General features: G+C 42.6%; 1 protein-coding gene and 1 long non-coding RNA gene across 3 annotated transcripts in view; one reads left to right on the top strand and one right to left on the bottom strand.

Annotated features, from left to right (window-relative positions):
• Positions 1-19,138, bottom strand: part of DPY19L3 (dpy-19 like C-mannosyltransferase 3) — a 30,654-nt gene extending 11,516 nt beyond the window's left edge. Inside the window, exons 1-13 of one of the 2 annotated variants that reach the window (XM_081335992.1) lie at positions 19,021-19,138; positions 14,901-15,042; positions 13,234-13,358; positions 9,312-9,402; positions 8,427-8,548; positions 7,535-7,680; positions 4,968-5,091; positions 3,595-3,729; positions 3,188-3,319; positions 1,989-2,090; positions 1,469-1,542; positions 1,201-1,359; positions 332-454 (exon numbers count right to left, since the gene is read on the bottom strand). In XM_081335992.1, coding sequence (XP_081192118.1) covers positions 332-454; positions 1,201-1,359; positions 1,469-1,542; positions 1,989-2,090; positions 3,188-3,319; positions 3,595-3,729; positions 4,968-5,091; positions 7,535-7,680; positions 8,427-8,548; positions 9,312-9,402; positions 13,234-13,358; positions 14,901-15,003 — 1,436 coding nt within the window. In that variant the 5' untranslated portion in view covers positions 15,004-15,042; positions 19,021-19,138. The other variant, XM_081335993.1, reaches the window with a different exon arrangement.
• On the top strand, positions 317-3,730 carry LOC308672808. Its single transcript, XR_014027515.1, has 3 exons — positions 317-381; positions 1,746-1,836; positions 3,606-3,730. It is a non-coding gene; the product is annotated as an uncharacterized lncRNA (long non-coding RNA).
• Positions 19,139-20,956: the final 1,818 nt, after the last annotated feature.

Genomic DNA, 20,956 nt, shown 5'->3' with positions numbered 1-20,956 from the left:
CCTCCCACCTCAAGCACAAAATCCAGAAGTGGTTTCTGAATAGAAACTAAATTCTTATACTCTCGCTGACCATGAAATTATTTAAAAGCAGCTTTCCAGGCAGTTAAGAAAAGCCACAGCTGACTGCTCATCAGGAAAAAAAATATAAATGAGCAGCCTCTAATTTGCCAGAGGTTTTATAAGGACAATGCTGTGAGTTTATGCAGCTTATGAACAAGGGAGAATAGTCAGCAGAATCACTTCGCATCTGCCTGATTGGTTGCTTGTTTCTACTTTACGGACTGGTTTTTTTTTTGCAGTTTTCACGACAGATACACTAGACAAAATGTACCTCATGGTGCTTAAGGCCAGGAGCCCGAATAAAATGGTGTGGATCAAGTGGTAAGCCATGGAAGGTTTGAACACGGTGGTGGAGGAGGGTTGTTTTTCCACGGGTTTGATGGTTGCACGACCACTGAGTAAATGGAGGAGGAGGAAAGAAGAATTTGGTTATACTATGGCCAGCAAGAAGAGAAAGACTTGAAAGTTCTTTTAAAAAGAGGACATTCATAGGCAGCTCAGAGCATCCTCTTACTTATTGACTCTTTATTGAGACAATAAAGCATTTTAATGCAACCGTAATGGATTCTATGGGTTGAATGTGCTAAATGTTCCCCTGTATGAGATGTTTCACTTTTACGCAATACAATACTAGGGCCAAATATACAGAAGCATCACTTTTTTAATTTGCAGGAGATAATTTTGCAGACAATGGGGGCAGTAGCTAGCGCTGTGCAAATAAGTATTTATCTGACCAATTTCTTTGGAAGACATGTAGATGTTTTCTCATATCCAATGGGGAGCACAGATATTCAGGGACTACAGTATCTTTAGACAGGGACTGTAAATAGTCCTCAATTTACAACCGGCTGCTTAAATGACCATTTGACATTATGACAGACACCCCCCCACACACACACGAGTACTTGCAGACTTGATTATGAAGTCCTGCTCTCCCCCAGTCACATGACTCCATTTCAGATGCTTTGCAACTGGCTCAGACTGATGGCAGTTTGCAGCATCCCACAGTCGTATCACATTTTTATATTTTGGGTGAAACCTGGCACTTACTTCCAGTTTTTTTACACACACACACACACACACACACACACACACACACACCCCAGAATAAAACTCAAAACAGTTTAGAAACCGACGTACCTGAGATTTTGAAAAGAAACAACAGCAGCTGTTGTGGCCGTGATCCACAATACAAATAAGTAAGCGTAAAAAACAAGTGTATCTGAAAGTCTTGTGAAAGTGTTAAAAGGCAAAAGACCAAAAGCTTCTTCACACAAGTACAGGTTAGCATCGAAATCTCTAGAGAAATAAGAAGAAAAGTATTTATTTATTTAATAGAACTCGACTCCACCTGATGCGTGGAAAGATCTTCTGAGCAAATACTTTAGGAAAACAATCATTTCCCTACCTTGTTGCCCCGAATCCAAACTTTGCTTTCAGAAATTTAAAGATGTGCTCATCTGATTCCAGATTTAAAATTCTCTATGGAGAAAGGAAAAAAAAATACAGCATTTATATTCTCTGGGAAGGACTGTACAACTTAAGTCCTTTCCTGCCAATCCTCCTGTCCCATGAACTATTACATGAGTATTCTTTACAGCAGTGCAGCAATCCATATGATTCAAATCTACAAGAAAAGTACTCTAAAGAGGGAGAAGAGAAAAAAGATTTTCCTTTCCTTCTAGATTTCCGTCAACCCAAAAACCTGTTCCAGAAGCATGGAGGATCCACCAGAAGAGAAATGGGAGCTGTAGAAGTTTTCTTCTAGATAAATAGGTATAGTGCCTAAGGCTTAAATCTCCCATGTTAAAATGATGCTATATAGATGGGTAAAAACTTACCCACCTTTATAAAATTATTTATAAGGAATGTCCCAGGTTCACCTTAAAATGATGCTATACAGATGAGGGGGAAAAAACCTTACCCACCTTAATAAAATTATTCACAAGGAATGTCAAGCACAGCACTAAAAGCACGTGGAGAAGAAGTTTCCCAATTCTGCCAAACAAGCCGCCGGTTTTCAAGTTATTCTGGAAAGCACAAGAAGTTAACTGTACTTAAAACGCATCCATGAGAATTCAACTTACATTATTTGGTACTGCTGGATTGTTAATTAATAATATCAATTCATGAAAAGTTGTACGATCGTATTAACCATTTACTGCTGTCAAAGAAAGGATGTTTTCAGATTCATACAAGTAGCCCTCGACTTACAAGCCATAATTAGGGGCCATTCGAAATTGCAACGGCACTGATCTGTGCATTTATGAACCACAGGAAGGTGGGGAGCTTAAATCCTTCCGTGGGCTGCAGGAACGTTGGAAAGCGGAAGGGCTTCCCTGCCAGGAGGGTTTAGGCATGTAGGCAGCTCTCTTGTTTACTCCACTTAACGACCAGGAAGATTGCTTAATGTCACAACCATAAGTGCCGGGATTGCCGAGCAAAGCGGTCACGTGAGCATCTTGCTTATCGACTGCTTCATTCAACGACTGAGATTCCGGGCCCAGTTACAGTCATAAGTCGAGGATTGCAGAAAGCCCTCAACTTGTGACCACGATTGAGCCCGTTGCTAAGCGAGACAGGTGTTAAAGAGAGAGCTTTTGCCCCATTTTACGACCTTTCTTGCCACAGTCGTTCAGCTAATCACTGCAGCTGTTAAGTTAGGAACACGGCTGTTAAGTGGACCGGGCTTCCCCCATTGACTTTGCTTGGCAGAAGGACGTGAAAGGGCATCGCATGAGCCCGGGATGCTGCAACGTTTGTAAGTATGAGTCTGAATTTTGATCACATGACCAGGAGGACATTGCAACGGTCATTAAGTCACTTTTTCAGTGTTGTTGTAACTTCAACCAGTCACGAAAAGAGTGGCTGTAAGTTAAAGACTAACTGTACCCAGTAAACTGAAAAAGACAGGGAAAGCAACATCATGGAAATGTTACATTTGAGTTCTAATTAAAATGGTAAAGCATAAGGACAGAGAGGAAAAGGGGAAGAAATGCGGTTTAAATAATATTTATTGGTGCTTGCTGTCTACCATCTAAAATGGCATAAAACTGATGGAAAAGCGGGTGAACAACAGCTTTCATATTAACTAATTATTTTGGTACAGCAAAAATGGAATACGTACCTGAAGTTTTCTTGCTAACAAGGCTGACATATTAAAGCTTACAAGCAATGACCCAATTATCATGGGATTAAAGAACTGTAGGATGTAAACCATCAGCAGGCTGCCCACCTGTATGATATAGAGCCAGATAACCTGCAAAAATGATTGAGAAATGATGCCAGACACAGCTTATATTTTTTTTGGTATTAATGTTTGGACGAAAGAGACTAAATTAACATGCCTCGTTTTGCTTTACATCCAGCCCGGTTTAAATCCATTATTTTTTAATAACCCTGCCCTTTTCAGGTGGTATATTGCACAGAGTGGGACAGTATCAAGCACAGCCAACTGCGAGACGAGAATCTCTTATTATTTCAACATGGCTTAAGTCTGCATCAATGAGTGTCCCATCCAATAAATTAACTTACTTTCCCTTCAGGAATCATGTCAAGGCAGTCGAGGGTGAACAAAGCCATTGCTTGGATCAACAGGATGAACTGATTAAATTGCCAAGTCAAACTTAAGAGGAAGGTTGCAATAAACACGGCTACAAGTGTCAACCTCTACAAGAGGCAAGAAGAAAATCAATTAAATTAAACAACAACAACAACATTGGGAAAGATCATAATAGCTAAAAAAGAGAAAAGATTGGACTTTTCCATATAGCAATAAACTATCCAACTCTTAGCATCTACAAAAATATTCTCTCTTTAATCCACCAGAGCACATATTGTCAGAAGCTTTGTTTTAAATAATACCATAAATAAAAAAGAAAGGCAAAGGAACAAACAGGTTACCCAGTCTGGAACAACCTAGTTGTGTGTCTCCATGGGGACAGTTCCTCCTAATACTAATCCAGGGTTTTAAAAGCACCTTTTTAACAAGACAAAATAGCAGGATTCACATATACCACTGAGCAATCCAGTGGAGAGGCTCATACCTCAGATTATAGCAAACAAACCACGTTACAGTTTACAAGACTGAATAGCCATCTGGGGAGGGGGGGGTCTAGGTGGTGCCAAGGGCTGCAAAGAGGATGGTGCCCCATTGGATATGCAGGTGGGGTAGCCTTTGTAGAGGTAGCAGAAGGATTTTTTTTTAAAAGCAACCACCAGTGGCATGCCTACTTGGGAGCTTATATTTCACCTATTTCCCATCTAAAATGAATAGAACAGAACAATAACTTTATTGTCACTTTAAATGTACACCAATCAGCGTACATTAAAATGAGATTTTGTCGCATGCAGATCTCAGAGGGTAACCACCTCCAATGGTGGCATAAACATGCCAAATAAATAATTATACGTATACACACACACACACACACACACACACACACACACGACCCAGAGAAACAACACAGTCTATTTTCGGATGTATACATATACGTGGCGAGAAGAACAAATCTTGCAAGTTTGCTAGACGGATGGCACAGGGGGCAAAACTGTTACAGAATCTGTGTAGTCTGATGTAAGTACTTTCAAACCTCCTCCCAGAGGGAAGCAACAGAAACGGACTACAAAGTGGGTGTGTGGGGTTTCTAACAATCCCTGGAGCTCCAAGCACGCAGCGCTTTTAAGCAGCGTCCTGAATAATGGGAAGTGGACTTCCTATGATCTTTCAGCTGTCCTTACCACTCTCTGTATGGACCTCACGGCACAGAAGCGCTACTGGTTTTAATTGCTTTTTGGTTCTAACCCTCCAGAGTCACTTTGGATAGTGAGACGGAGAGCATCTACATTAAATAATTAAATAAACATGTTTTATAGTTTTGTTTTTTGACACGGAAACCGAGACTTACTTCGTGAGCAGGTCGTAAATGTGGTCTGAGAAGGACAGTAATTGCAGCGAGTTGGACGGCAAAGAATGGCAGTGCCCAGTTTTCTCTTAGCGGGATGGTGAATTCCACTCGTGTTGTATCTACTCTGTGGAAATCAGAAGCAAATGTTAGTTCTGGGCTAAGATGGGGAAACTCCTCAATCGGGGGGGGGGGGGAAATGAAAACATGCTTGGGATATTCTTCGCCTACTGTGAAATACGGCAAAAGGTTTACAGGCTAATCAGATGAACGTTTAAAAGGTGTTTCTTTTTTTCTTTTTTTCTTTAAGCAGCCAGTTTTGAACAGAGAAGAATTTGGTGAAATTATGGAATTTCTGATCTAGATTTAGGTAGCATGTTCATTTTTGTTTTGCTTTTGAGTCAGTGCTGACACCCGGCAACTGCCTGGACAGTTTTCTTGGCAAGATTTCAGAGGCAGTTTGCCATTGCCTGCTTCCTAGGGCTAAGAGAGAGTAGCTGGCACAAGATCACCCATGGGCTTTATGCCAAAGGTGAGGCTAGAACTGATGGTTTATTAAGTTTCGAGCCTGATGCCTTAACCACTATGCTGGTTTTAGGGACGGACGCCAGATGCTGGCTGGTTGGATTGGGGGTGGGTGGGGGTGGAGCTAAGGGGATTGCCTGTATATAAGGCACTGGGAGCAAGTCACCCCCAGTGCTGACTTTTCTGTCAGAGTCCTTATCAGCCCTGGTTCCACAAATGATAAATGATGGCCAACAAGGTAGCTGATTAGGCAGGAACGTTCTGACCAGTGTTTATTGATGGCAAATAACAGCAAATAGTCAGCACTGGGAGTGACTTGCTCCCAGTGCCTTATATACAGGCAATCCCCTTAGCTCCATCCCCCATCCAACCAGCCATCATCCGGCGTCCGTCCCTAAAACCAGCATAGTTGGCCTCCGCCTCCCACCTCCAGCGTCGTCTCCAGCAGTCCAGCATGCAGCCAGGGGCCTCAGCTGTTGCGGCCGGAGAGAGAGCAGTCAGCATGCAGCCGGGAACCTCAGCTGCTCGGAGGTCAGGAAGAGGGATTCCCAGGCAAAGGGGGATTCCCCTCCCTTTCCTGAAGTGGCAAGCCCACGGGGCTTGACACACTCCAGAAGGCCAAACTGGTTTCCTGTAAGTTCACAGTGTCTTGTAAACATTGTATGTGAAAAATGCTTTCAAAACTGAGGCCAGCCCTTTGAAATAGGCTAGATCAGTGTTTTTCAACCTTTTTTGGGCAAAGGCACACTTGTTTCATGAAAAAAATCACGAGGCACTCCACCATTAGAAAATGTTAAAAAATTTAACTCTGTGCCTATATTGACTATATATAAAGTAATTCTCTTGAATAGGAATCAAATAAACACAAAGAAAGTATTTTATAATTACTTTTCAATTTTTCCCACGGCACACCAGGCAACATCTCGCGGCACACTAGTGTGCCGCGGAACAGTGGTTGAAAAACACTGGGCTAGATCAGGAGACAAAGATACTGCAAGTGTTCCGGGAATGCTACTTTATTGCTGCAGGGTATAACAGAAGGGACGCGGTGGCTCAGTGGGTTAGGACGCTGAGCTTGTCGACCAGAAGGTCGGCAGTTTGGCGGGTCGAATCCCGAGCACCGCGTAACAGAGCGAGCGCCTGTTACTCGTCCCAGCTTCTGCCAACCTAGCAGTTCGAAAGCACGTAAAAAATGAAAGTAGAAAAATAGGGACCACTACGGTGGGAAGGTAACAGCGTTCTGTGTGCCTTTGGCGTCCAGTCATGCTGGCCACATGACCATGGAGACGTCCTCGGACAAGTGCTGGCTCTTCGGCTTTGAAACGGAGATAAGCCCCTAGAGTCGGAAACGACTAGCACGCATGTGCGGGGGAACCTTTACCTTTACCTTATAACAACAGAATCCTGAAAGCCTGCAAGAGTTTCCCTCTGCCCTACCTTATACCGAACAGAATCAAGGTGAAATTATTTTGAGTTCCTTTCTCTTCTCCTAAGCAGTTCTTCCATCCCTTCCCCAATGTCTTTTTCACATACAAATCTTTAGCCATGGTGGAGCTCCAAGCAACGATGGAAAACCTATAACCCTTTCTGGAGAGCAGAAGAAATGATCTGAAGGGACAGCTGGCAGAACCATCGGTTAGATAAAAGGAACCTGAGTCCAGAGCAAGAACGTAATGTGTATAAGCATCTCAGTCAAGTCCTTCCCTAACTTGCACAAAGATAAAGGAAGGAGGGTGGGTGGAAGTGCCTTTAGAGTTTCAAGATTATTTGCAATACGACTTTACATTAAAATTAGCAATAGCTTGCAGGACATTGCTTTCTTAAGTCTTATCTGTCTTGAAGGGCTGATCCTTCCATTGTGGTTACATTCCACTCACCATCAGCCCCAACGGTCATAGACTAGAATTGTATTCCCACAATCTCTATACATTTTGCACACCTCGTTTACCTCAAGGTAGCTCTTCTAATGGAAACATTCTGATCCTCCCAGGTAAAGCTTTCCCCATGGAAAAAATCTTTATGATGGTAGGAGAAGACAACCTCACCTGTTGACTATATACCAGATAGCAGCTAATACACCCGAAAGCCACGTTCCGCTAAGAAGCCAACTAGTTGCATACAGGGCAATGACATACACAGCTTGAAGGCTAAACAGGGTATAGATGTAAAAATAAACAGGTTCTAAAAATTTCTGCAAAAGAAGGATAAATCAATTAGTGAAGTGGTCGCAATTCATTTTGAGCATGATGTCAACTGTTCATATCCCAAAGCATTTCTGACAAACCCATTCTGCTTATCAGGAAGCCCTTTCGAAATTTGACATACGACCTCATAGCTCAAGTGAAAGGTCCTATGATTCTTCAAGTCTACCTGTACCCTTGGGGGGCAGTTAGCCTCATCGAACGCAGTAATAGTTACATCTAAGCAAATATATATATATATATTTGTTTCTTTAAGCCAATCTTGACTCTTGGGACCATAAAGATCAATCTTTGCACTTTTTGTAGGCAAGATTTTTAGAGGAGCTTTTGCCGGCCAAAATCTTGGTTGGATAAAAATGATTGGTCCAAAGTCACCCAGCCCGTTTCCATTCCTAAGGCAGGACCCAAGTTTCCCTATTCCCAAACCAGGGCTTTAACCACTATATCAAACCAACTCCCAAGAGAAATATATCTTTGAGTCAGTCTTGATTCCTGACAACTACATGAACAGGTTCCTGCAGTTTACTTGGCAAGATTTCAGAGGTGGCTTGCCTTTGCCTCCTTCCTAGGGCTGATAAAGAGTGACAGGCCCAACATCACCCTGCTGGTTTTGTGTCTAAGATGGGACTAAAACTCCCAGTCTCCCAGTCTCTTGCCCAATGTCTTAACGACTGCACCAGCGTGGCTCTGAAATATGTTTCTGAGCATTTGCCAGGAATTTTTCATTACAACCTACTTTCAAATGAAGCACTGTATATAGAATGCTGAGGAATACTTCTTGATAAACATTCATCCTTCCAAGTATATTAATTGTTCTCATGGATTCAGTTTTATTGTCATAGATCAAGCTGTGTAAACCTGCACAGTGAAAAAGAAGGGAAAACGTGACATCACCACTTATAAAAACCCATGAAAATGTTAAAAGGCTTCTGCTAAAGTGAAGTTACCAAGAAAAAAACACCTGTAATAATGTGTGACTCATTCATTCATTCATTTTCTATAATTGCCCATCTCAACCAAGTGACTATCTTTTGGTTTAGAGGAGGGGTAGGCAACCTTGGCTCTTTTATGACTTGTGGCTGGCTGAGGAATTCTGGAAGTTGAAGTCCACGAGTCATAAAAGAGCCAAGGTTGCCTACCCCTGGTTTAGAGCATGGGTATCCAACCTTTCGGCTTGCTTGGGCCACAGTGAATGAGGAGGAATTGTCTTGCACCGCATATAAAATATATAACATAGTTTATGTGCATAAATAACAAGCCACCTTTATTTTTTAATATTTTTTATTATAATCTTGTGGGGCTGCATTAATAGCTGCCCAGGGCGGCATGTGGCCTACGAGCTGGATTTACAAATTCAATGGGGAAAGCTGGATTTGTTTACAGATCGCATGATTCACTTAAGAAGTGCAGTGTTTCGCTTAACGGTCATGACAAAAATGTTGTAAAATTGAGTGTGACTTAAGAACCACCTTGCTTAACACTGTAAGTTCTAATCTCAATTGTGGTCAAAAGTCAAGGACTACTGTAGAAGGCAATGTTGGATAATTGGGTTCTAGGTACAGAACAACTGAGTCCTATCTGATGCAGAAAAATAATATTGAAAGCAGTAACTCTACCATACCTTGCTGAATTGATGGAGCTGCCAGCATCTGTTTGTAATAAGAGTAATACAAGCCGCATTCTGTTCTGAAGGAAATCTCCCGTTCTACTTCCTAGAAGGAAGCAAATCAGTTGAGATGCAAGAAGAACCTTAAACTAAAGTAAAGGTAAAGGTTCCCTCGCACATGCGTGCTAGTCGTTTCCGACTCTAGGGGCCAGTGCTCATCTCCGTTTCAAAGCCAAAGAGCCAGCGCTTGTCCGAGGATGTCTCCGTGGTCATGTGGCCGGCATGACTAGACGACAAAGGCGCACAGAACGCTGTTACCTTCCCACCGTAGTGGTCCCTATTTTTCTACTTGCATTTTTACGTGCTTTCGAACTGCTAGGTTGACAGAAGCTGGGACGAGTAACAGGTGCTCACTCTGTTACGCGGCACTCGGGATTCGACCCGCCAAACTGCCGACCTTCTGATCGACAAGCTCAGCGTCCTAACCCACTGAGCCACCGTGTCCCTTACCTTAAACTATGAATCTATTAATTTTGCTTGACCTTGACCTGTTTAATGCACTCGGGCGGGGTTCACACATCACACAAAGGTCATGTTTAACTCTGATCTGGTGAACATCCTACAATCTCCACTGTAGCTACTTCTGACATATTGCAAATGCTATGCTAAAACCAAAGCTATCCCATTCAGTCTGACCTCAATGTTTCAACTTAGTCTTAAGTAGAACAGAGTTAAAGCGAAGATCGAGAAGAATTCATACAATACAACTTTTTAAATGTATGGGCTAAATCCACGCCTATTGACTTCAGGGCATCTACTCTTTGCATGATTAAGTCGAGATGCAACCCATATATTAAACAGGCAAAGCCGTTTGTAATACTTATCTCATTTCTCAATACAGTTACTCCAGGCCATAGATCACTAACTTTCCTAGCTCAAGCAGTGTGAAATTGAGGTTGAAAGATTAATCAAGATCATTTTATGAGTTGATGACACAGCAAAGCTTAAAGCTCTTCTTAACAACGTCCCACATAGTCCAGACAATTTTGTCTGTTGACTAAAATATCAATTCCTGGAGAAATGCAAGGAACTATAACCCCACATTTCACATAACCACACAGAAGCTGTAATCAAGGAAAAAAAACCCCTTAATCTATCTTTATTTTTTGAATGTTATTTCTATGGATGCAGTAATTCTTGTGATTTTATGCTAACAAACAAAATGTCTTAACTGATGAGCCTTATGTGGAAGAACAGAAGCACTCTTGGGCTAAATTTAAATTTAAAATTGGTTAGCTGGACTCTTTCTGTCTCTCTTTTTTAATTCTTTCCCCTACATGGGAAAGAAACCCCCCCCCACACTAAATATGGATGAACTACACACACTTAGAATAATCTACCAAAATCAATTAGCTTGCTCTAATCTGGATTGAACCCAATGGAAAATTTATGAACATCTTTTCTATGCTGTTTTGTCTTTTCTAAAGTCATTTTTATGTTACAGCCATCATCCTGTCATTACATCCCATTCCTGATCCCAATTTGAATCGGATAGAGTCCTTCTACTTAAAATAATCTTGTCTTCTGCAACAAGGGAAAGATGCTTGTATGCTGGTAAGCTTTTAATCTCCTGAGTTGCAAAGACTTAAGAGACTCTGCTTGTTTTAAAGCAGTTTTATCTGCTGTATTTGTCTGTTTTATTGTCTTGCTGATATTCAAGGCTTATCACGTTGTTAGCAAGGATATCTACGGGGGTGAGAAGGACTAATATCCAATGTGACATCAGCGTTTAACTGATACAAATTATTTGAGCGGGTCACGATTGCACAAAGGACATATTTCAGGCCACTGGTGTGATGTCCCATTGTTGTGGTTTGTGGGGATACAAATTTTATACCACACTAAAAACTTCCAAGGCTGGATGTTTGCTTTAATGACTTTAGTGACAAGTCCAGGGGTAGGCAACCTTGGCTCTTTTATGACTCGTGGACTTAACTCCCAGAATTCCTGAGCCAGGCATGCTGGCTCAGGAATTCTGGGAGTTGAAGTCCACGAGTCATAAAAGAGCCAAGGTTGCCTACCCCTGGACAAGTCCAATCACAAAGGACAGTGTTTCCCAACCCTGGCAACTTTAAGAAGGCTGGGTTGAATCCACACCCAAGAAAATCAATTCCATATGGTAGAATATGGACTTTAATTTCCAGAATTCCCTAGCCAGCCAGCCAAAAACCAATTCCTGAAGATAGGTCTCACCATCTTTGGAAGCAGGAGACTGAAGCACTTTTAATGGTTTGGATAGGACTATTCTACCCTAAGGGACACGGTGGCTCAGTGGGTTAGGACGCTGAGCTTGTTGATCAGATGGTCAGCAGTTTGGCGGGTCGAATCCCGAGTGCCACGTAACAGAGCGAGCGCCTGTTACTCGTCCCAGCTTCTGCCAAGCTAGCAGTTTGAAAGCACGTAAAAATGCAAGTAGAAAAATAGGGACCACTACGGTGGGAAGGTAACAGCGCTCCGTGTGCCTTTGGCATCTAGTCATGCCGGCCACATGACCATGGAGACGTCCTCAGACAAGCGCTGGCTCTTTGGCTTTGAAACGGAGATGAGCACTGGCCCCTAGAGTCGGAAACGACTAGCACGCATGTGCGGGGGAACCTTTACCTTTACCCTACCCTAAATTCGATCAGTGACAAAGCTTGTAGGTTAATTTGACTGATATCTCCACATTTGCTATGCATTTGGGGAAAAATTGTATATAATGTACAATATCATCTAACATATTTTTTGAAACATTCTGAGTTTAATGGGGGAGGGGGAAGGAAGATTGATCATAGAGAGGGATCCAATTAGCAAGAATGCATCAAACATAATTAATTTGTAAGCTGGGTACCAGCTGTATTCTACCAAATGCCATACTTTATGAGGTAAACATTACTGTTTTACATCTGTTTTATACTCAGCTAACATCTGCTTTCCTTATTTGCCAGTTCTGTAACAATTTCTACTTTTTCTAGACTCTCATCAGTTGTGGCCAGAGCATAACAATTTAATAGTAAAATCCATTCTGGCCACATTAACACTAGTAAGTAAACAAAGTAGGATCTTCCTTACTAGTAACACTAATATTAATAGAAGAGAAGATATATATTTTATCAACATCAATGTGTAAAATGTGGACATATCATTCAATTGCTTGTGTTGCTGCTAATTATTGCAACTCCTTAAGAGTCTTGTGATTGAATCTGGAGTAAATAAATAATTAAGACTAATAGGAGATTTCTATTCTTATCCTACATGAGCTGTTTATTTCATGGTAGAAAGAATGCTATGTTCAAACTGCTGAGTTACTGGAACAATTCTCACTTTTGGGGGGTAGATTTTCAATCACTCTTGGGCCCTGATTTATCCCACAAGGGTGAACAAAGAGATTGCAATTGAATTTGCTGCAAGATCAATTTAGCCCTATTATCAGGACTTTGCCAGATGAAAACAGTCTAATGTATCACAAAATATTACAGCAGCTACACAACAGCTACAGTCAGGGAGTTAAATCCAGCTGTATCTTATTTAATGGCTTCAAGGCTACATATTGGCTTTAATGACTTTAAGAAGTTCAATCACAAAAGACAGTGTTTCTCAACCTTGGCAATTTTAAGAAGGGAGGATTTCAGCTCCCAGAATTTCCCAGCCAGCCATGCTGGTTGGGGAATTCTGGGAGCTGAAATCCACCCTTCTTAAAGTTGCCAGAGTTGAGAAACACTGACATAGGACACAGTGACATGCATAAAGAATATTCAAGTGGGCAGGCTCCTGGTCTATTAAATGTTCAATACACAGCACTAAGTATGTTGATTACATTCTATGCAAACATATTTATGATGAAGAACAGTAAAATAGGAACAGACTAAACCTTTCACAATGCAACAACAACGTTTACCTTGATATTTGAAAACCACAGATCGTTTTCATGGAGTGTGGAGAGGTAAACTGACGTGAGTATCCCCAAGAAAAGGCCCACAATTCCACCAGCGACAAGTGAAACTTTCTTCCATAGTTTTGCACCTAGTTAAAAGTTTAAATTGAAAAGGGTTGAATCAAAGTCAATCATCTTCTCCAGTTATTGTCCATGTTCCATCCATAAATCTGCATAGTTTTAATGCTTTAATATTTTAATTATTTTTTAACTTATTTTATAACATGTGAGCCACCCAGAGTCATCTTATAGGGGAGATGGTGGGCATAAAATTTTAATAATAAAAACATAAATGAATAATACCAATTTATCATACGCACATAGACCATTTTCTTTCTTTCCAACACAGCATAGAAAATGGAAACCTGTAACAAAACCTGTGCTAAAACTACTGAGGTCAGTTAAAGATTGTGGTTGTTTTATCCTGATGGAGTATAGGTAAATCCTTGACTTACACCATAATGGCATCTGCCCATTATATTAAATCATTATGGTCATAAAGCAGGTCATCCATGGAACCAACCTGATTTTAGGCCCTGTTTTGCAGTGGTCCATCATAACTTTGAATGGTCAATAAGTTATTGGTCATAAGTCAAGGATCACCTGTACTGGACCAAAGAAATCTTCATTTAGGTGGAAATTCTGCTGCCCTCTGAGCTTGGTTGTTGGGGAACCTTGTGGCTTAATGTAACAGAATACTGAAAAAAAGAATAACTAATGGCTTTTTCTTAAAATTGCTACTTATGTGTGGAATAATTCATTTCTCGTTTGCTTGTTGTTTGAAAATAAGGAGCCCTAGTGGTGCAATAGTTAGAATGCAGAATTGCAGGCTGACTCTGCCCACTGCCAGGAGTTTGATCCTGAACAGCTCAAGGTTGACTTGGCCTTCCATCCTTCTGAGGTCGGTAAAATGAGGACCCAGGATTGCTAAGGGCAATATGCTGACTCTGTAAACTGCTTAGAGAGGGCTGTAAAGCACTATGGGGTGGTATATAAGTCTAAGTGCTAGTGCTAGTGCTAAAAAAGCATTCTTGCTTCAAAAATGGCAGGCTTTATAAGGTCCAAATTATTTTCACAACCAACATCTTGCCTTTGGAAATTCCTTGATGAATCTTTTATCAGGAGTGTTCAGTTATTTTCAAGACTGTCTTTTACAAAAAAAATATCTTAGATCCCTGATTTGGAGAGGTGAAAGTAGAATACCTTAATGTCATTTTTTTATTTCTTTGTTAAATGTATTTGCTGCCTATCTCGCCATGGGGCTTACATTAATAAGGAGCAAAAGGAAAGGAGTCCAAAATAAGTAGAATAACAGAATAATAAACTAATGACAAAAGAGCACAATGAGAACAATATGTTTATACAGGGTATCTATCCCAAGAGCTTTAGTACAATTTAAAACTTTAAAAGCTTAAAACTGCACTAAGACTTTTGGGAAACCCTGTATGCTTATTATAAGTTATTTTTTTTTTTTTAAAAAATCCAACTTCATTAAGTTTCAAAGAAAGACAAAATGCAAAGTAATAAAAACAGAAAAGATTAAAAAAAGGAGAGGAGGATATCAAAGGGGAAAATGTTAAATAGTGACCCAAAAGTTATTTTAATGTTTCTTTCATATAACTGTGACTTACCGGCTATGCACTTCTCATTAAGTTTCCAGTTTTTCTCCTGCGACAGACAATCTTGTGGAGCATTGGTGCTTTTTATTCCCCTTCTCTGTCTAACACTTGTCATGATGTCAGTAACATTCACACATTATACTTCATCTGGTTCCTATATGCATATTTACAGACACAAAGTACTAAAAGTGTTAATTAAACATCCATTTAACAATCAATCAATCAATCCTTCTTCTTTTCCTCCTCCCCTTTAAAATGTACACCAGGAAGTAAAGATTCACACTACAGAGAATGGCAGGGTTTGAACATTAACACTACAGAAGTATATTTTTTTCCCCTGCAGAGCAATTAATCATCTTGTTGGCTTGCTTATTCCTGTCACAAATAAATTAGAAAAACAAACACGATTATCAAACACATTAGTTCATTTGAGATTTCAGATCTGTCAGCCAGGGCACAAAGAAGATAAAATAAAACCAAATTATCTTGTTGTTGTTTTTCTTTCTTTCTTGAGGCTTGGTACAATAGTAGGATCCATAACATGTGAATTTCTACTATTTGGAATTTTATCTTGATATATGAGTTCTTTTCTGCTAAAAATATTTTAGTTCTGTAGTAACTATATTTTTTTTAACAGAATAGGACTAGTATAGCAAGATAAACTTCCAAATGGGATTTTCAATTCTATGAAGACTTTTTAATAACAAATTACCGCAAGGAAGTTACAGCAAATAAAAATGTTAATGTCAAGTCAGGAAATAAAATATTTCCTGCATGACTTTATCTTCAAAGGAGAGAGAATCAACAGTCTAAAGTTCTATAGTCACGTGACCATAGTTTGCTCATTTTTTTTTGCTGGTTCCAAGCATTTATATTTGTTTTCATTAAACAAATGAAACAAATTAGAGAAAATGGATTTGTTTAACGACCGAACGATACGCTTAATGGCAGCACGATTCCAACTCATGATTGCATGATTTGCTTACGGGCCGCCATAAAAACGATAGAAAAATTTAGACTCACGACTGCAATGACGAACAACCAAAATTACCTTCCCAAAACACCCCCCAAAGGGTTCTGTTCTACAGGCAGGACCAACGTCATGGAGAAGACTTACTTTGGGTCAGTCACTGCCTCTCCCTCCGTCCAGTCTACTACACAGAGTTTCTTAGATAGGCTTCAGCACTGCTTAGCTGGCTGATTTCTAAAAATCCAGTCAGGGTGATCCGTGGAGCAAACTGGGAGGTCTCAAAAACCATTAACGAGGCTTCTGTACTGTTGCCAAAACAATCAACAGGATGTGACCACAGAGTCACCATGGCCTAAGTGCAACTCAATGTTTAAATAAGCACGTGCAATAGAAAAGGAGAAGGAAGTATTGTCCTATATATATATGTATACACACACACACACACACACTCATTCATACATACATACATACGTACATACGTACGTACGTACATACATACATACATACATACATACATATATATATATATATATATATATATACATACAGACATATATATATATATATATATATATATATATATATATATATAATTGATCGAGGGAAGGAAGCTTCTGCTCTAGACTTCCTCTGTAAAAGTTGTGTTCAGAGCACAACAGGCATAAAGATGCATTTTGCCAGGCAGAAGTGGGATCAGGGGCTGCCCCAAAGAAGAGGGAGTCAAGCTATTCTCCAAAGAACCCGAAGGCAGGACAAGAAGCAACGGATGGAAACTAGTCAAGGAGAGAAGCAACCTAGAACTAAGGAGAAACTTCCTGACAGTGAGAACAATTAACCAGTGGAACAACCTGACTCCAGAAGTGGTGAATGCTCCAACACTGGAAGTCTTTAAGAAAAGACTGGACAGACATTTGTCTGAAATAGTATACGGCAGACATGTCACTCGTGATGTCACGTAACGTCGCGCAACGTATCGGAGCCTTTTCGCCATTGCCGGCAATGGGGTGGGCACGGCTTCTGGATGACGCATCCGGCCCACGGGTCGGCAGATTGACAACCCTGGACCCAGATCAAGGAGGCAGAGAATTATTGCTACACAAGCCAAAAGCAAGCTGGAGCTAACTTTTGAATAAACAGTGGGATTTTTCAGCCTTTCACTTATCTACCAATGAACTGGTAAGCAACCGACTAGTAAAAGACATATGCACGCTGGCAATTCAGTCATAATCAACCTTGAAACAATAGCTACATTCAGACAAGCTCCTATCCTACAATTAACCTAAGGGCAATAATTTTAGCCTAATCTTTGAGGCTCGCACAGGTTCTGAAAGTAATCGCAGGCTGGGTCGGTACACAATTAAAATGTGCTGGGTTTCTTCGTGATTAAACTTTTCATGCAAGTTCAGCCTGTCTGGGTGTTATCCAAGGATATGTGACCTTTGGCAGGAAAAGGGAAAGAGAAAGAAGGAGTTTATCATTAAATTGCCCATTCTGAGACTGTATAACTATATAAATTAGAGGAAGGAAGGAAGGAAGGAAGGAAGGAAGGAAGGAAGGAAGGAAGGAAGGAAGGAAGGAAGGAAGGAAGGAAGGAAGGCAAACATTCACCTGTATTGATGTTTTAATTAGATTTTTTCCCCATTCCAGCCTGTCCCAAAATGATTTCAGGAGACTTAAAGAATAAAAAAGAGCAACTCTATGGCCTATTCTAGTTTTCTCTAGCCAAGCTGAGGATGATGGGTTTGTCTGTCATCCAGAACATAGGGCACCCGATTGCAGTTGGGTAGTTTAGAATAAGTCACCACAATCCAGGTGTGCCTTCCAGAGATGCTGGACCACATTTCCCATCATCCAGCTGGCAGACAGACCATAATAGAAATGTGGTGGATCAAATGCAGGATCCCAGGTGGGAAAACAAACTGTGCCTTTAAAATTCTTAGATGGATTTCAGCCGTGAGTGCGAGAAAGTTTCTTTCTTAAAAATGGTGGAAAAGCAAAGGCAAAAAGAAAGGGAATTTAAGCCACCTATACCATATGTACATTTCAAAAATATAGAGATTTTTTTAAAAAGAAAAGGTGGGAAGGAAGGGGAGAAAAAGATCTAGAAATGATCCATTTTTTATCATATTTCTATGCAGGTAGGTCCGCTGCAGATATATACATTTTATACATAATATAACTGGTGCTTATCAATATTAGGGAATACGGATTGTTTTTATGGTCAGTTTCCTTTATATCCTTCCTGTTACCTTTTCTGACAAGGCACGTATGCGACATACAGGTACTTAAAATTAAAATAAATTCTTTAAAAATGAAGGGATATACTTTAAAAAAAGAAAAGAAGGGGGGAATTAAAGGTGAGGGTGGGGTGGCTAGAACCTTCTAATAGAAAACTCCCTAGTTCGTGTCATGCGCCTGTCTGTGCTCACACAACATAGGGCACCGTAGCTAAATGAACCCAGAGTTAACGGAATTAACGGAGGGGTGTCTGAAACCCTCAACCGCCCCCACAGTGCCCAGTTCCCAAGACCTACTGAGCTACCAGCCAAGACCCTTCTCGTTTTTTGGAGCCCAGTCGTGCCAAACCAGCTCGGGCGTGCGTGAGGATGGGTCTGGGCCGATGCCAATGACAAATTGTGCACTTGTGAATGCAGGCACAGGCGCCAGGGTGGGTGGGTGAGGTCTTGTGTGCACGAGGCCGGATCCGTGCAAAGGGGCAGACCCGGATCTACCTGAACTCTGCACTAATTCTCCGGGAGGGGATGAAAGGGATTCCCCAGAAGATCCCCCAAGGCTCCGATCCCGGAGACCAGGTCTTCTGGAGCTCCCTCCCCCCTCTTATCCCCTCCCCAAGAACTGGTGCAGTTGGATTCCGTAGATCCGGATCTGCTCCTTTACCCGGAGCCAGCCTCACGCACACAAGACACCCATCCACCCCTGGCACCTGTGTCTGCATTCACACGAGCAGCATCCCCGCACGTGTGTTTTCCAGCAGCAGCAGCGACGGCTCGGCATCCGCGAACCAGGGCCCGGGCCAGCCGCTTCTCGGGCTCCTCTCGCAGCCGGCCTAGCCCGGTCCGGCCCCGCAGCGCCTCCGCCGCGCTTCCCGGCCACCGCCGCCTTCCCCGACCGGGGAGCCTCCGAGCGCCGGGATCCACCTACCTGCCGGCGGCGGCTGGGGCGCGGCGGCGGCGGCGGCGCAGGGCTGGCGGCGCTCCGGACGAGGCGGCCTCGGCTGGTTGAGCGCCGGAGGAAGGGAGGCGGGCGGGCGCGCAGCCGGAGCGAGAGGAGGAGCCAGCCGCGCTCGGCTCGGGATGGCTGGCTGGCTGGATGCAAAGGACGGGCCGAGGCACCAGGCGGGCGCGGGGGGGGGGGGCGCTGGTCTCGCACACGCGGGGATGGGCGCCGCGCCCCCCCGAGGCGAGCCACGGCTCGGGCGCATCCTCGGCGCATCCTGGGCATCCGCCCGGAGGGGATCGGGCGCTGCCTTTGCGCCCTACAGGTAGTCCTCGACTTACGGCAGGTCATTTAGCGACGCTGGGTCGTTGCGACGGCACTCACGAAAGGGGACTCGGCGCCGTTCTGCACACTTAATTTATTTCTTTACTTTATTTATTTTATTGGATTTATATACCGCCCTTTTCCCAAAGGACTCAGGGCGGTTTACAGGGTATTTAAAACAAGGTAAAAGGTAAAAGGTAAAGGTTCCCCCACACATGCGTGCTAGTCGTTTCCGACTCTAGGGGCCGGTGCTCATCTCCGTTTCAAGCCGAAGAGCCAGCGCTTGTCCGAGGACGTCTCCGTGGTCATGTGGCCGGCATGACTAGACGCCAAAGGCGCACGGAACGCTGTTACCTTCCCACCGGAGTGGTGCCTATTTTTCCACTTGCATTTTTACGTGCTTTCGAACTGCTAGGTTGGTAGAAGCTGGGATGAGTAACAGGTGCTCACTCTGTTACGCGGCACTCGGGATTCGACCTGCCAAACTGCCGACTTTCTGATCGACAAGCTCAGCGTCCTAACCCACTGAGCCACCGCGTCCCTATTTAAAACAAAGATCGATACAAAAGTTAAAAACAATTGAAAAAAGATTAAATCAAATCCCTAAAAAATAAAAAAAAACCCAATTAAAATTCTCAGCCTGGGCCGGAAAGCTCAAAGAGCCAGGTCTTCAGGTCCCGGCGAAATGAACGAAGGTCGGGGGCAGTCCTAATGACCCTTGCTGCATCCCTGTGGTCAAAATTCAGCCCTTTGGCGACGGACTATTTATGACGGTTGCAGCGTCTGTCCGGGGCTTGTGTGAACCCCCTTTTGCGACCTTCTGACAAAGCAAAGCCAGCGTCGCTGAACCACCCTCTTACTAATCTATAAAATGGCAGGGATTCACTTGGAACAACCGTGGCAGGGAAAGTCGCCAAATGGGGCGAAATTCACTTAACAAACCTCTCACTTTTAGCAACAAGAAATCTGGGGCTCCGTTGTGGCCGTAAGTCGAGGCCTGTCTGTACAGCCGATTTGTGGCGGTCTCCCCTGCAGATGCTAGCTAAGTCCAACTCTGATCAGCTCTCTCGAGATCAATTAGATACTACCTTTTCAGCCCCTTCCGGTCAATTCTGTCCAATTTTCGCAGATTGCCTAGCGACACGAGGCTTTCGGAAGGGGTTGGCCATTGCCTTCTTCCCGGGGTTGAGAGAAAGTGCCTGGCCCAAGGTCACCCTGCCGGCATTGTGCCTAAAGCAGGTCTAGAATTCACAACCTCGTGGACCTAATCTGGATTAAGTATGATGTGTGATCCCAATCAGTGGTGGGATTCAAATATGTGAACAACCGGTTCTGTGTGGATGCCACCTCCGGAAGTCCATTAGCTACCGGTTCTGCTGAACTGGTGTGAACCAGCTGAATCCCACCACTACACCCAGTTCCATGGAACCATTATTAACTAGTACTAAATAGGTGCTTCAGTTTAGGATTAGAGTGTCACATTAGGCCAGGGGTAGGCAACCTTGGCTCTTTTATGACGCGTGGACTTCAGCTCCCAGAATTCCTCAGCCAGGCTGGCTGAGGAATTCTGGGAGTTGAAGTCCACAAGTCATAAAAG

The sequence above is a fragment of the Vipera berus genome, assembly GCF_964194415.1.
Source record: "Vipera berus genome assembly, chromosome: 10".
In the NCBI taxonomy this organism is placed as follows: domain Eukaryota; kingdom Metazoa; phylum Chordata; class Lepidosauria; order Squamata; family Viperidae; genus Vipera; species Vipera berus.
This window is presented reverse-complemented; position numbering and strand designations above follow the sequence as displayed.